The sequence below is a fragment of the Rattus norvegicus genome, chromosome 14 (assembly GCF_036323735.1).
Source record: "Rattus norvegicus strain BN/NHsdMcwi chromosome 14, GRCr8, whole genome shotgun sequence".
NCBI lineage: Eukaryota > Metazoa > Chordata > Mammalia > Rodentia > Muridae > Rattus > Rattus norvegicus.
Genome location: NC_086032.1, coordinates 440,582 through 457,529, shown reverse-complemented (window position 1 = coordinate 457,529; position 16,948 = coordinate 440,582). Strand labels below are relative to the sequence as shown.

Sequence of the window (16,948 nt, the reverse complement as noted above, 5' to 3'; positions counted from 1 at the left end):
AGATATACATCTCTTTTGTTGCAATGTAATCCAACACAGTATGCTATGTACATGAATACAACCTTAGGTAAATGAAAATTATAAGGTATATACTAATATAAGGTATAAAATTCCTCACAAATTGCAATAAAATTCAATTCCCCCATCACACTTGAGCAAAATGTACAAAATTGTTCTCAATCATCTTGAGATTTGAACAAACTTCAGTTGAAGAAATGTCTTATCAAAAGGCACTGACCATCACCAACTGAAGATCAAGCAAGAGATGACTATCATAACTCAGTGAATGTCTAAATTGGTACTGATATTGGACAGGATATCTGTTGAATCAGTTCAAATCCAGATACTACTCAATGGAGATTGATCAGGGGTTTTCCAGATGACAGGAATCATGGGAAATATGAGATTGTGCAAATGCAACTAGCATAAAATAAACTATGTACGACAGAGAGAATGTTCAACTCATTGCTCATTCTTGCATGTGAAACTGCCCATGTGAGACAATGGAAGACATAATGTCCTATGATTCAACTCAAAGACTGAATCACTTGGGAAAATTATTACCTTCTCAACTCTTGTTTTACTATTGGAGTTCTGATGAAATCCATTATCATGATTGCCAATTGTGTTCATACATATGGCTGTTGTCATGGTCTGACCCAAGCTACTCAGGAGAAGAGTGTCTCTGGAGTGAATGCCATGGACACAAATGAAATTATGGCACCTGAGGATGGAGAACATGTTTTTCACAACATGTTTTCAGAAATGTGCTGATCAAAGTTTTCAGACCTCAGATGTAGAATTTGAGGTCGCAATTTCCCAGATGTATCCAGGGATCATGGTACAGGATGAATGGAAAGGAACTGTAGAATATAATTTAGTGGATCTCCAGACAGCAATAAATTTAAAACAGACACATAGATGTAAAAGTATGTGTGATATTTGAAGGTATAAGGCACAGATTTCACAACCGCCCCATCTTAAATCCTAGCTGACATGAAGGAGCTGTGCACTTTTACTATTTCATTCTTGCTTCTGAAGTTTTCTTTCATCATGTGGGGTTTGACTGAGCCCAGTTGCTTTTGGAGAATAAAGAACAATGGAGATAACGATGGAGATTTGAGAACTGACTGTGGTTTTGTACTTTTCACACGACAGGAGCCTATAGAAGAAAATTTTTATAATGAGATCGTGTATTTTAGGTATGTCATGAGCTTTATTTACTGCTTCAATATCATGAATTAAAAATATGTAGCTGTGGGATTCTTGCCACTTCTTACCACCACACTAGGAAGGACTGAAAATTATACAACATATCAATCAATATTTTAAGACTTTCAAATGTGTCACTATTTAGTTTGGTTTTAGTACATTCGTCTCCAATGCACACAGCTAATAGGAAAATATGTTTGGAAGAGTGTACTCAGGCAGATAAACATATTTTATATGGAGAAATATTCTCAGTGCTCAGATATTACTTAAAGAATAGTAAGCAATTAGGAAGACTTAGGTGTTAAGAGAAATCTAACAATATTTAGTAAATTGTCATTGTAACATTCACACTAAAAGGGAAAATCAAATTGATCAGTAAATGAACCTAGAGGATCATAATCTGGTTCTGTGGTATATTGTAGTATTTTATATATTTTGAAATGGATATATAAATTTAAATTAAATATATCTTCAATAATACTATGTTTGATAAACATTAACATTTGAAAATATTGAAATGATATTCTATAAATATCATAGGAATATCATTAAGTACAATCTCTTATTTTGTCCTGCACTTCTCATAGACAGGAATTATACTGAGTCAGAGTTATTGCTTGTGGGATGGAATCCCCATCCCTCCACTTGATGCCCTTTTCTACTGTAGGCAGACTCTAAAAGTTCTCTCTCCAAACCATTCTCACTGTTGGGAATTTCATCTAGGGTTTCTCCCTTTGAGTCTTGAGAGTCTCTCACCTCCCAGGTCTCTGGAACCTTCTAGAGGATCTCACCCCAACTTCCTAAATCAGGAGGTTGACATAAGTTGTTTTCAAGATCTCTAATTTGCTAAATTCATCTCAGGAAGGTTAATATTTACTCAGCAATTTAACCTGTTCTGTAGTACAAAATTTGCTTCAATTTGAGAGAAAGTTTCATGTTTTAAGCATCCTCCTTAATCATCCCTTTGTCTTTTAGAATACCAGCAAGAAGTTATGAGTTTTTTTTGGTAATGTTTTTTGCTACTGATGAGATCAACAAGAATCCTTATCTTTTACCCAACATGTCTTTGATATTCTCCCTCATTGTTGGCATGTGTGAAGATACATTGGAATATGTGGATACAAACTACTCATTCAAAAGAAATACTTTGAATATTGTTAATTATAACTGTTATTTACGGGCCAGATGTTATATACAACTTACAGGACCATCATGGAAAACTTCCTTAAAACTGACGATTAATTCTAGAAAACCAAAGGTGAGACTGTGTGACACTGGATGAATTAACAACTTTTGCATTTCATTTACATATGCCTAGGGACAAAACTTGGTAAGGGTGGTTTTGTGTATATGCAGTGTTCTCTATATTAGTGAGGATTAATTACTCAGATTTTTTGATATACTGGGGAAACAGGAAAAATAGCTACATTTGTCATGAATACCCTAGAATATAATGATAATAATAATAATAATAAATAATAAATGATATTTATAGAGTAATCTTACTTTCCACTATAGGGGTTAAGAAAAGTAACAATACTAGTGTATAAGTCCAAATTTCCTAACAAACATACTCCTCATTGTGGATATTTCATTCTTCATTTTCTACATCCCTTAGGTTTTTTTTGGACCATTTAATCCTAACCTGAGTGACCGTGACCAGTTTCCCTATGTAAATCAGATAGCAAGAAAGGACACTTTTTTGTCTCATGCCATGATCTCTTTGATGCTTTTTTTTGAATGGACTTGGATTGGACTAGCCATCTCAGATGATGACCAGGGAATTCAGTTTCTCTCAGTCACAAGAGAAGTAATGCAAAAACATTCAATCTGTTCAGCTTTTGTGAATGTGATCCCAGAAAACATGCAGATATACATGGCAAGGGCTAACATATATGATAAACAAATTATGACATCATCAGCAAAGGTTGTTATCATTTATGGTGAAAGGAACTCTACTCTAGAAGTCAGCTTTAGAAGATGGGAATATTTAGGTGCACAGAAAATCTGGATTACAACCTCACAATGGGATGTTATCACAAATAAAAGAGTTTTCAGCCTTGATTTCTTCCATGGAACTGTCACTTTTGCATACCACAATGGCAGGATTCCTAAATTTAGGAATTTTATGCAAACAATGAACACTTCCAAATACCCAGTAGACATTTCTCAGACTATACTGGAGTGGAATTATTTTAATTGTTCAATCTTTAAGAACAGTGATAGTGAAATGAATCATTTTACATCCAAGAACACAGAGGAATGGTTAGCACAGCACAAATTTGACATGGTTCTGAGTGAAGAAGGATACAATTTGTATAATGCTGTGTATGCTGTGGCCCACACCTACCATGAACTCATTCTTCAAGAAGTAGAATCTCAGAAAATACTAAGACACAAAGGAAGATTCATTAACTGTCAGCAGGTAAAGTTTCTTACTTTTCTTTATGCTTAGACTTATCAGGGTGATGTTCCAAATGGTCCCTGAGAAACCCATGTACATTACTTATAGATTATTCTCTCAGTGAAAGTATTCTCTCCTGCAAAGACACCTAAAGAATCTTTTAAATAGTTTTGATCCATTTGCAAAGATTACATTAAATAGGAGACAATAGTTTTGTATGAATATCAGTAAGTTTTGTGAAAATATGTCTCAGTATTTTACCAAATGTGTTCAGTATTCAGTACAGGAGCCAAGAATTTTATCATAAAACCCATAATTATTACTTAGCTAGAATAACTTTCTTAAGAAATGGTACATATGCTGTGATCAATAGTAATTCGTTTAAAGAAACAATTAAGTATAAAAACAAATTTTAAAGACTTCACAATTTATTAAGTCCATGTTTATTTCATATATGTATATTTTATGTACATGAGTGAGCCACTACATCTCTTTGTTTCCCCAACTTCCAGATATTTAAACTTCCCACTTCTTCTCACATACATGGCTTCATTTTTGAAGAATTATTTTTCCATACATGTGCACACACATGCATGCACACACACACACACACACACACACACACACACACACACACACACAGCCTAACACACATATACATACACACATACAAATTGCTACTTGTTATTTTGTAAGAATTTGTTCTAAGACTTTTTATTATGGAACATTACTATGAAGTATATGACTTTTTAATTACCCATGAGATACATTGTATTTTAATATATGGGATAACTTTTTAATACAGCCGTATATTCAGGAAGCCAGTAGAAAAATTAGGGACTATTTTCAATTTTGTATTGCCTTAATTGGTATGCATATGTAATCATCTAATGATGCATCTCATTTAGGTGGCTTCCTTGCTGAAAACCAGGATATTTATGAACCCTGTCGGAGAACTGGTGAACATGAATCAAAGGGAAAATCAGTGTGCAGAGTATGACATTTTCAACATTTGGAATTTTCCACAAGGCCTTGGATTAAAAGTGAAAATAGGGAGCTATTTTTCTTGTTTCCCGCAGAGCCAACAACTTCAAATATCTGAAGACTTGAAGTGGGCCACAGGAGGAACATCCGTGTGTATACCCCAATTGTTATTCTTTTCAGTATAGTTAAATTTAAAAATAAGAAGCCCTGAAGGGATAGCCCTGTGGTTAAGGCAAATTGCTCTTGCAAATGACCCATCCTTAGTGCAAGCACCAAAATTTGAAAAGTTATAACTTTCTACAAATGTGACAGGGATCAAAGACCTCTGGATTCCAGATTCAAATGTACCCACATGCCTACTCAAACCACACTACAGAAACACATTTATAAAACATGAAGTAATATATATTTGCAACTATATATAAGACATGAAATTTTATGATTCTGTATGAACATGTTTATAGCCTAAAGAAATGCAGCTTATACTCATTAACAGAAACATTTCTCCATGGTCAAGGTTTTCTTTTAAATCTAAAAAGCTTTATTAATTCTATGAGAGTCTTATATAACATCCTTTGTTCATATTCATCAAACAGTACTTTTGATCATCTCTAACTTCTCTCATCATCCAACTCAGTGTGCTTACTTTTTAACATACAAACCATGTGAGAAAACATGATTACACATAAATATTTCTTTTGGATTTAATCAGTTTAGGAAGGAAAAATTTTAAATCGCTACAATCCAAACATCACTCATACAGTATTACATGATTTAGTAAATATTGAAAGACCTTCAGAGTACTGCAGTCTTACCCAAAATAATAAGGTGCCGAAAACTGGTGAGTGATGCCTGTCAGCAGAGGCATATGTATAGCCATATCTGTTAATGACCCATATCTATATCTATATCTATATCTAAATCTATATCTATATCTATATCTATATCTATATGACCTATATATATGTGTGTGTGTAATTATACACATAGTATATAATGTATAATGTATAATATATAATACATACAATATATGAATGTATGTATATATTGCCTCAGGTCCCCACGTCCATGTGTAGTGTTACATGCACTGCTGGATTCAGGAAAATTCATCAGAACGAGGCTGCACACTGCTGCTTTGATTGTGCCCTGTGCCCAGAAAATGAGGTTTCTAATGACACAGGTACATGTTTGCATACAAAAAAGAAAAATTTGAATTCAAATTATTTTCTCTATCAAAACTAGAAATGTTAAATGGCCTACATGGAAACAGAAGATGTAAAATCTCACTGTTTTAGAATATAATATGTTGAAAACTACTAGTATATTTTTAGACCCTTCAAATAAACTGAAATATCTTCTACACGGAGGTCTTTCTCCCACAATATGATAGTTCCTGATTTTTTATTTTGCAGGAAAAATATTGAAACATTAGGCGGACAAACATATAAACATTTTTAAATAAAAGTTTTAGGCATAGTCTTTGCACACGTTTTATCTTTGTTGTTTAATTTTTACAAAGTAATTTCACCATACCATCAGTTCACAGTCATTCCTTCCTACCATCTGACTTGATCCCAAAAAACACCAGAAGTTTAAGGACACAGATGTTCTTTAATGAAATATATTTTAAGAACTCACATGGCTTTAAGGATGAAGAATTTGTTGTCAAAGAATTAGAACACTAGTGAAAATTTCAAGAACATACCCATATTCATACATACATATTGGATTGTGCTTATCATCAATCACATCTTAGCTAAGAAAAGAGGGATGTTTGTGATTATTCATAATCTTCATGCCATCTAGGTTGGAATGTGTAGTTAAGAAGAAAGAGATAGTACCACAGTGAGGGTGACCTGACTAGACCTATGAGGCGTACAGCTTCAATAATGGAAACATCTTTATGCAAATAGTATTTGCATAAGGAATTGTATGTTCTACTTGAAGATAACAACAAAGGGTACAACCCTTAATGCCAACAAAGGGAATAATGCATTTTATCAGCTGGCTTTGAGAGCTAGGTTTGCATGCTACACAGATATGTGAGTAGTAGTTTCAAATTAATAATCTTTTTATGCATATTATTATTTATATTGCACTGAAAACAAAATATTTTTCTTTCGTTTTTGTTTAATAAATATTTTTCTCCTGCATTCTCCACAATGCAGTTTTGTTCCATCACAAAGCATAGGTTAATATAAAGCAGCCAGTCAGTGGTCCTTACAGCAATAAGGAACGCAGTAGATGCTCAACACTAAAATATTTATTGAGGGATCCTCTAAATAATACAAACACTCATTTATTAAGTAAATAATTATAGTATCTCATGAAAGTTTGTTGTTGTTTGCCAGCAGATATGGAGCAATGTGTGAGGTGTCCAGATGATAAGTATGCCAACTTAGAGCAAACCTACTGTATCCAAAGACATGTGTCATTTCTGGCTTATGAAGAACCACTGGGTTTGACCCTAGGATGCATGGCCCTGTGCTTCTCTGCCCTCACAATTCTAGTATTAGTCACTTTTGTGAAGCACAAGAATATTCCTGTTGTGAAGGCCAATAACTGCATTCTCAGCTACATCCTGCTCATCTCTCTCATCTTCTGTTTTCTTTGCTCATTGCTCTTCATTGGACATCCCAAAAAGACCACCTGCATCCTGCAACAGATCACATTTGGAATATTTTTCACAATGGCAATTTCTACAGTGTTGGCTAAAACAATAACTGTGGTCATGGCTTTCAAACTCACTACACCAGGAAGAAGGATGAGACGGATCCTGGCATCAGGGGCACCTAACTTGATCATTCCCATTTGTACACTAATCCAACTTGTTATCTGTGGGACCTGGTTGGCAACATCTCCTCCCTTTATTGACAGAGATATACAATCAGAACATGGGAAGGTCATCATTATTTGCAACAAAGGCTCAGTCACTGCCTTCCACTTTGTCCTAGGATACCTGAGGTCCTTGGCTCTGGGAAGCTTTGCTGTGGCATTCCTGGCTAGGAATCTTCCTGACAGATTCAATGAAACCAAGTTCCTAACATTCAGCATGCTTGTGTTCTGCAGTGTCTGGATTACTTTCCTCCCTGTCTACCATAGCACAAGGGGGAAGGTCATGGTAGTTGTGGAAGTCTTCTCCATCTTGGCTTCTAGTGCAGGGTTGCTAGGGTGTGTGTTTATTCCAAAGTGTTATGTTATTTTAGTTAGACCAAATTCAAATTTTCTTCAGAAGTACAAAAATAAATTGCTTTATTAAATCTTTAAAAGTTTCAAAATGTTAGATGATATACAACATTTCTTTTTTTCTTTCTCTTAACAAAATATTAGTAAATCATATAAAATTTTAAAGTAATATACAAATTTGTACTTAAAATGCAGGATAGCACTGTTCATTATAATAGAAACTACTAAAGTTTGGTTAAAAAAAAGGATATTAAGACGAGGGAATTTCAATTGAGAAATGGCTATCACTATTTTAATCTGTAGGTATGTGTTGGCCATACTCTATATAATGATTAAGATAATAATTATGAGCACTTGACCATACTGCTTGTGGGCAATGTCACCTCTAAGCATTTTATACTCGAAGTTATGAGAAAGAGAACTGTAGAAAACATGGCATGAAGCCAGTAGTCAGCAGTATTGCATGTGCTCTCATTGAGTCCTTGCATCCATGTTCTTGTCTTGGCTTCATTCAATTAAGTGTGACCAAGATACATAAGAAAATAAACACTTTTCTCACACGTTCTTTTTGAACACGGTGTTTTGTCACAGCAACAGAAACTAAGACATAACCTAAATGGTAAGTTGCCTCTGCTGGGATTTGGAATATTTTAGATTGCTGATGAAATAAAAGGCACTTATCTGGAAAGAGAACAAGAGTGAACGCTAGCAGAGTACGAATCATAGTGACAGAATGACATATTATTGATGGCCATCACAAAAGCTCTGAATTTAGGAATAGCTTTTCAATATACTGTGAAGATGTTAAGACTGTAAGGTAATATATTAAGAGTGGAACAGTATATAATAAGGACAATAGGGTTGTGATTGTTCTTGTAATACAAGGCTCTGTAACTTTATATGAAAACACACAATTTCATTAAAAATGAATGTTTTACATTGAGTGAGTAAAATCAGTAGTGGAAATGTCCCAAACAAGACCTTTATCACAATAAGGTCAGTGGAATCAGTGAACATAGAATTCACTCTAAATGAAGTATCTTATCATACATTTTTCAAAATATGAGTACTAAAGATTATTTTCAATATTTATAAGCACATAAACATGCCTTTTCTATATAAACACACATTAGCATTTCTACACATCATATGGTGAAGGTCAATGTCATTTTTCTATCAAAGTATTATTTCCTGCTTTATTTTTGAATTTTATTTGGTAGTTTGTTTATGACATTTTAATTTAATTTAATTGGTTTTTATTTGTATTTCTTGTCTCCAAAACAACCATTTTACCCATCATTGTACTCCTAAAATGCATGTGGTCTCATATTTCATTAATTCCTACTGAATATATATATATATTTTCATATGCATTTTGAAATATAAATTGTAAAGATCGTATAAAATTACATATATTTTTGGTCTTATGACTCATTGTTTGGTACTATATGGCTAATCTTTTTTCTCTGGTTGTCCTTGGAGAGGATGTCTTCCATTCCAAGATTTCGTTTCCTCTAAACGGTTCTGTAGGGTAGAAGCTTTGCAATCTTCTTTCTTCCATGCTGGAATGTGCACCATAGTGATTCTTTTTCACATCATCTTTTGGGAGTCATAGTGGTGATATGTCTTGGTTTACCTTCTGCCAATCCTAGAAGATATATGTTCATAGACAGCTTCTTCATCCTTTGATGCTCAAGACCTTACATACCATCTTCTTCAATTTTACCTGAGTCTTGGAGGAGGGAACATTTTTTATAGTGTACCTTGTTTGTAAATGTGACTGTTGAAGAGGATGAATCTTTCTGCAGTAGGAATCACTTGTTCTTTATTCCCTTTACTTTTTCCTCCTGTAGCATGTAGTATTTTTTTTATTAACATGAGTATTTCTTATTTACATTTCGAATGTTATTCCCTTTCCCAGTTTCCAGGCAAACATCCTCCTAGTCCCTACTCCTCCCTTCTTTATGGGTGTTCCCCTACCCATCCTCCCCCCATTTCCGCCCTCCCCCCAACAATCACGTTCTCTGGGAATTCAGTCTTACCAGGACCAAGGGCTTCCCCTTCCACTGGTGATCCTACTAGGATATTCATTGCTACCTATGAGGTCAGAGTCCAGGGTCAGTCCATGTATAGTCTTTAGGTAGTGGCTTAGTCCCTGGAAGCTCTGGTTGCTTGGCATTGTTGTTCATAAGGGTTCTCGAGCCCTTTCAAGCTCTTCCAGTCCTTTCTCTGATTCCTTCAACGGGGGTCCTATTCTCAGTTCAGTGGTTTGCTGCTGGCATTCACATCGGTATTTGCTGTATTCTGGCTGTGTCTCTCAGGAGAGATCTACATCCGGCTCCTTTCTGCCTGCACTTCTTTACTTCATCCATCTTGTCTAATTAGGTGGCTGTATATGTATGGGCCACATGTGGGGCAGGCTCTGAATGTGTGTTCCTTCTGTGTCTGTTTTAATCTTTGCCTCTCTATTCACTGCAAAGGCTATTCTTGTTCCCCTTTTAAAGAAGGAGTGAAGCATTCATATTTTGATCATCCGTCTTGAGTTTCATGTGTTCTAGGCATCTATGGTAATTCAAGCATTTGGGCTAATAGCCACTTATCAATGAGTGCATACCATGTATGTTTTTCTGTGATTGGGTTACCTCATACAGGATGATATTTTCCAGTTCCAACAATTTATCTATGAATTTCATAAAGGAATTGTTTTTAATAGCTGAGTAATATTCGATTGTGTAGATGTACCACATTTTCTGTATCCATTCCTCTGTTGAAGGGCATCTGGGTTCTTTCCATTTTCTGGCTATTATAAATAAGGCTGCGATGAACATAGTGGAGCACGTGTCTCTTTTATATGTTGAGGCATCTTTTGGGTATATGCCCAAGAGAGGTATAGCTGGATCCTCAGGTAGTTCAATGTCCAATTTTCTGAGGAAACTCCAGACTGATTTCCAGAATGGTTGTACCAGTCTGCAATCCCACCAACAATGGAGGAGTGTTCCTCTTTCTACACATCCTCCCCAGCATTTGTTGTCACCTGAGTTTTTGATCTTAGCCATTCTCACTGGTGTGAGGTGAAATCTCAGTGTTGTTTTGATTTGCATTTCCCTTATAACTAAAGATGTTGAACATTTCTTTAGGTATTTCTGAGCCATTCGGCATTCCTCAGCTGTGAATTTTTTTTTTAGTTCTGAACCCCATTTTTTAATAGGGTTATTTGTTTCCCTGCGGTCTAACTTCTTGAGTTCTTTGTATATTTTGGATATAAGCCCTTTATCTTTTCTAGGATTGGTAAAAAACTTTTCCCAATCTGCTGGTTGCCGTTTTGACCTAGCCACAGTGTCCTTTGCCTTACAGACGTTTTGCAGTTTTATGAGATCCCATTTGTCGATTGTTGATCTTAGAGCATAAGCCATTGGTGTTTTGTTCAGGAAATTTTTTTCCAGTGCCCATGTGTTCAAGATGGTGCCCTAGTTTTTCTTCTATTAGTTTGAGTGTGTCTGGTTTGATGTGGAGGTCCTTGATCCACTTGGACTTAAGCTTTGTACAGGGTGATAAGCATGGATCGATTTGCATTCTTCTACATGTTGACCTCCAATTGAACCAGCACCATTTGCTGAAAATGCTATCTTTTTTTCCATTGAATGGTTTTGGCTCCTTTGTCAAAAATCAAGTACCCATAGGTGTGTGGGTTCATTTCTGGGTCTTCAATTCTGTTCCATTGGTCTATTTATCTGTCTCTGTACCAATACCATGCAGTTTTTATCACTCTGGCTCTGTAATATTGCTTGAGTTCAGGGATAGTGATTCCCCCTGAAGTCCTTTTATTGTTGAGGATAGTTTTAGCTATCCTGGGTTTTTTGTTATTCCAGATGAATTTGCAAATTGTTCTGTCTACATCTTTGAAGAATTGGATTGGTATTTTGATGGGGATTGCATTGAATCTGTAGATCGCTTTTGGTAAAATGGCCATTTTTACTATATTAATCCTGCCAATCCATGAGCATGGGAGATCTTTCCATCTTCTGAGGCTTTCTTCAATTTCTTTCTTCAGAGTCTTGAAGTTCTTATTGTATAGATCTTTTACTTGCTTGGTTAAAATCACACCGAGGTACTTTATATTGTTTGGGTCTATTATGAATGGTGTCGTTTCCCTAATTTCTTTCTCGGCTTGTTTCTCATTTGTGTAGGGGAAGGCTACTGATTTATTTGAGTTAATTTTTTACTCAGCCACTTTGCTGAAGTTGTTTATCAGTTTTAGTAGTTCTCTGGTGGAACTTTTGGGATCACCTAAATATACTATCATATCATCTGCAAATAGTGATATTTTGACTTCTACTTTTCCAATCTGTATCCCTTTGATTTCCTTTGGTTGTCTGATTGCTCTGGCTAGAACTTCAAGAACTATATTGAATAAGTAGGGAGAGAGTGGGCAGCCTTGTTTAGTCCCTGATTTTAGTGGGATAGCTTCAAGTTTCTCTCCATTTAATTTAATGTTAGCAACCGGTTTGCTGTATATAGCTTTTACTATGTTTAGGTATAGGCCTTGAATTCCTATTCTTTCCAGGACTTTTATCATGAAGGGGTGTTGAATTTTGTCAAATGCTTTCTCAGCATCTAATTTTATTGGACATTTTCTTTATTTACATTGCAAATGTTATCTCCTTTCCTGGTTTCCCCTCCAGAAACACCCCATCGCACCCCCCCAACCTGGCTCCATGAGGGAGCTACCCTGCCCACCTACACACCCAGTGACTCCCTCCCTCCCACTTGTCCTTACTGGCAGTTCCCTACACTGGGGCATCTTGCCCTCATAAGCACCAAGATCCTCTCTTCCCATTCATGCTGGACAAAGTCCATCCTCTGCTTCATATGCAGCTGGAGCCATGGATCACTCCATGTGTACCCTGGTTGGGAGTTTAGTCCCTGGGGTCTCAGGGTGTCTGGTTGGTTGATATTGTTCTTTCTATGTGGTTGCAAAAACTCTCTGTTTCCTCAGTCCTTTAACTCCTCCATTGGAACCTTCTTTCTCAGTTCAATGATTGGGTGCAAGCATCCACCCAAGTATATCCAGGTATCCACAAGTATATAATTGTCAGGCTTTGGTGGAGCCTCTCAGGAGACAGCTATATCAGGCTCCTTTTAGCAAGCACCTCTTGGCATCCTCAATAGCGACTGTGTTTGGAGACTGCATACAGGATTGATCCACAAATGTGGGAGTCCGTGGATAACCTTTCCTTCAGTCTCTCCTCAACATTTTGTCTCTCTATTTCCTCCAGTGAGTATTTTGTTCCCCTTTCTAAAAAGTACTGAAGCATTCACACTTTGATTTCTTCTTGAGATTCATTTGGTCTGTAAATTGTATCTTGGGTATTCCAAGGTTTGGGGCTAATATTCACTTATCAGTGAGTACATATCATGTTTGTTCTTCTGTGATGGATTACCTCACTCACGATGATATTTTCTAGTTCCATTCATCTGCCTAAGATTTTCATAAAGTCATTGTTTTTAATAGCGGAGTGGTACTCCATTATGTAAATGTACCATATTTTCTGTATCCATTCCTCTGTTGAAGGACATCTGGGTTCTTCCCAGCTACCGGCTATTATAAGTAAGATGGTGGAGCAAGTGTCCTTGTTATATGTTGGAGCGTCTTTCTGGTGTATGTCTAGGAATGGTACAATTGGTTCTTCATATAGTACTATGTCGAATTTTCTGAGGAACTAACAGATTGATTTCCAGAGTGATTGTACTTACCTGAAATCCCATCTGAAGGGGAGGAGTGTTGCTTTTACCTAAAATCCTTGCATAATCTGCTGTCCCCTGAGATTTTTATCTTAGCCATTCTGACTAGTGTGAGTTGGAATCTGAGGGTTGTTTTGATCTGCATTTCCCTGAGTCCTATGAATGCTGAACATTTCTTTAGGTGCTTCTAAGCCATTCAGTATTACTCAGTTGAGAATTTTTTGTTATTCCTATTAAAATCCCTTTTTAAACAGGGTTATTTGATTCTCTGAAGTATATTTTCTTGAGTTTTTTGTATATATTGGATACTAGCACTTTATCAGATGTAGGATTAGTAAAGATATTTTCCCAATCTATTGGTTGCTGTTTTGCCCTCTTGAAAGTGTCCTTTGCATTGCAGAAGCTTTGCAATTTTATGAGGTCTAATTTGTCCATTTTTGATCTTAGAGCATAATCCATTGGTGTTCTGTTTAGGAATTTTTTCTCTGTGCCCATGTGTTCAAGGCACTTTCCCTCTGTCTCTTCTATTAGTTACAGTGTATCTGGTTTTATATGGAGGTCCTTGATCCACTTGGACTTGAAACTTGTACAGGGCAATAAGAATGGATCAATTAGGGCTTGCAACTCCATAAGAACAATGCCGCCTAACCAGAGCTTCCAGGGACTAAACCACTACTGAAAGAACAGGGCACCAACTGCATATGTAGCAGAGAATAGCCTTGTTGGGGCACTAGTGGAAGGGGAAGCCCTTGGTTCTTCCAAGGTTGGACACTCAGTGCAGGGGAATGTCGGGAAGGCTGGTAAGGGAGGTGCATGGGGGAAACACCCATAATGGGGAGGCGATGGGGATGTGGACTTATGGACAGGAAACCGGGAAAGGGGATACCATTTGAAATGTAAGTAAAGAAATATATCTAATAAAAAATTTAAATAATATGTAAGAAGAATAAACCTTTAGGTCAGACCCTGGGGGTGAAAAAGAATGAGTCAATTTGCATTCTTCTACATATGGATCTCCAGTTCTACCAGCACCATTTGTTTAAAATGCTGTCTGTTTTCCATTGGATAGTTTTATCTCCTTTGTCAAAGATCAAGTGACCATAGTTGTGTAGGTTCATTTCTGGGTCTTCATTTCTATTTCCTTGATCTACCTGCCTGTCTCTGAACCAATACCATACAGTTTTTATCACTATTGCTCTGTAACACTGCTTGAAGTCAGGGATGGTGATTCCCCCAGAAATTCTTTTATTGTTGAGGATAGTTTTGCTATGCTGAGTTGTTTTTATTCAAAATGATTTTGAAATTGTTTTGTCTAAGTCTCTGAAAAATTGACTTGTAACTTTGGTGGGGATTGCATTGAATCTGTAGATTGCTTTTGGCAGGATGGCCATTTTTATTATATTAATCCTGTCAATCCATGTGCATAGCAGGTCTTTCCATCTTCTGAGTTCTTCAATTTCTTTTTTCAGATGTTTGAAGTTTTTGTCCTAAAGATCTTTCACTTGCTTGGTTAGAGTCACACCAAGGTATTTTTTATTATTTGTGAGTATTATGAATGGTGTCGTTTTCTCTAATATCTTTCTCAGCATGTTTATTCTTTGAGTAGAGGAAGGCTAGTGATTTATTTGAGTTAATTTTATAATCAGGCAATTTGCTGAAGTTATTTATCAGCTGTAGTAGTTCCCTTGTGGAATTTTTGGAGCCACTTTATTATACTATCCTACCATCTGCAAGTAAGGATATTTTGACTTTTTCCTTTCCAATTTATAACCCGTTGGTCTCTCTCTCTCTCTCTCTCTCTCTCTCTCTCTCTCTCTCTCTCTCTCTCTCTCTCTCTTTTGGCTGATTGCTCTGGCTAGAACGTTGAGTACTATATTGAAAAATAGGGAGAGAGTGGGCAGCCTTGTTTAATCCCTGATTTTAGTGGGATTGCTTCAAGTTTCTCTTCTTTTAGTGTGATGTCGGCTACTACTTTGCTGTATATTGATTACTATGTTTAGGTATGGGCCTTGAGTTCCTTGTTTTCCAAGATGTTTATCATGAAGGGGTGCTGAATTTTGTCAAATGATTTCTGAGCTTCTAATGAGATGATCGTGCTTTTTTTTAGTTTGTTTATATAGTCTATTACCTTGAAGGCTTTCTGTATCTTGTACCACCCCTGCATCCCTGGCATGAAGACTACTTGGTCATGATGGAGGATCATTTTGATGTGTTATTGCATTTGGTTTGCAAGAATTTTATTGAGTATTTTTTAATCAATATTCATAAGGAAATTTGTCTGAAGTTCTCTTTCTTTGTTGGGTCTTTTTTTGGTTTAGGTATAAGCATAGTTGTGGCTTCATAGCTCGATTTGGATAGTGTTTCCTCTGTTCCTACTTTGTGAAATAGTTTGAAGAATATTTGTATTAGGTTTTCTTTGAAAGTCTGATAGAATTCTGCACTAAATCCATCAGATCCTGGACTTCTTATTATTTTTGGTTGGAATATTTTAATAATTGCTTTTCTATAGGAGTTATGGCACTGTATAGATGGTTAATCTGATCCTGATTAACTTTGGCACGTGGTATCTTTCGTGAAAATTGTCCATTTCATCTAGATTTTCCAGTTTTGTTGAGAATAGGCTTTTGTAGTAGGATCTGATAATTTTTTGAATTTCCTCAGTTTCTTTTGTTAATCTTCCCATTTCATTTCTGATTGTATAATTTGGATACTGTCTCTGTGCCCTCTGGTTAGTCTGGCTAAGGTTTTATTTACGTTGATGATTTTCTCAAAGAACCAGCTCCAGGTTTTGCTGATTTTTTGTATAGTTCTTTTTGTTTCTATTTGGTTCTATTTGGTAGCCGTGAGTTTCATTTTTTCCTGCTCTCTACTCCTCATGGATGTATTTGCTTCTTTTGGTTCTAGAGCTTTTAGGTGTGCTGTCAAGCTGCTACTGTATGCTCTCTCCAGTCTTTTTGGAGGCACTCAGAGGTATGAGGTTTCCTCTTAGCACTGCTCTTATGGGCCCCATTAGATTGGGTATGTTGTGACTTCATTTTCATTAAATTCTAAATAGTCCTGAAGTTCTTTCTTTATTTCTTTCTTGACAAAGTCATCATTGACTAGAGTGTTGTTCAACTTCTATGTGTTTGTGGTTTATCTGAAGTTTTTGTTGTCATTAAAGACCTGCTTTAGGTGGTCTGATAGGCTACATGGGATTATTTCAATCTTCTTGTATCTGTTGAGGCCTGTTTTGTGACTGATTATATGGTCAATTTTGGAAAAGGCATTGTAAGGTGCTGAGAAGAAGGAATATTCTTTTGTTTTAGGATGAAATGTTCTATAGATATATGTTAAATCCATTTGCTTCATAACTTCTGTTAGTTTCTCTATGTCGCTGTTTAGTTTCTGTTTCCACGATCTGGCCACTGATGAGAATGG

At 36.1% G+C, this 16,948-nt stretch overlaps 1 protein-coding gene across 4 annotated transcripts; it reads left to right on the top strand.

Annotated features, from left to right (window-relative positions):
* Positions 1-996: 996 nt before the first annotated feature.
* Positions 997-7,859, top strand: Vom2r68 (vomeronasal 2 receptor, 68). Of its 4 annotated transcripts, none has more exons than XM_017599338.1 (6): positions 997-1,202; positions 2,188-2,470; positions 2,831-3,637; positions 4,525-4,748; positions 5,650-5,780; positions 6,955-7,859. In XM_017599338.1, the coding sequence occupies exons 1-6, from the start codon at positions 997-999 to the stop codon at positions 7,857-7,859; spliced, it is 2,556 nt and encodes an 851-aa protein (XP_017454827.1). The 4 variants fall into 4 exon arrangements, with proteins under 4 accessions (XP_017454827.1, NP_001406148.1, XP_063129571.1 ...); NM_001419219.1 differs by having other exon boundaries at positions 4,525-4,749; positions 5,657-5,780; XM_063273501.1 differs by having other exon boundaries at positions 4,525-4,749; positions 5,657-5,780; positions 6,952-7,859.
* The last annotated feature ends 9,089 nt before the right edge of the window (positions 7,860-16,948 follow it).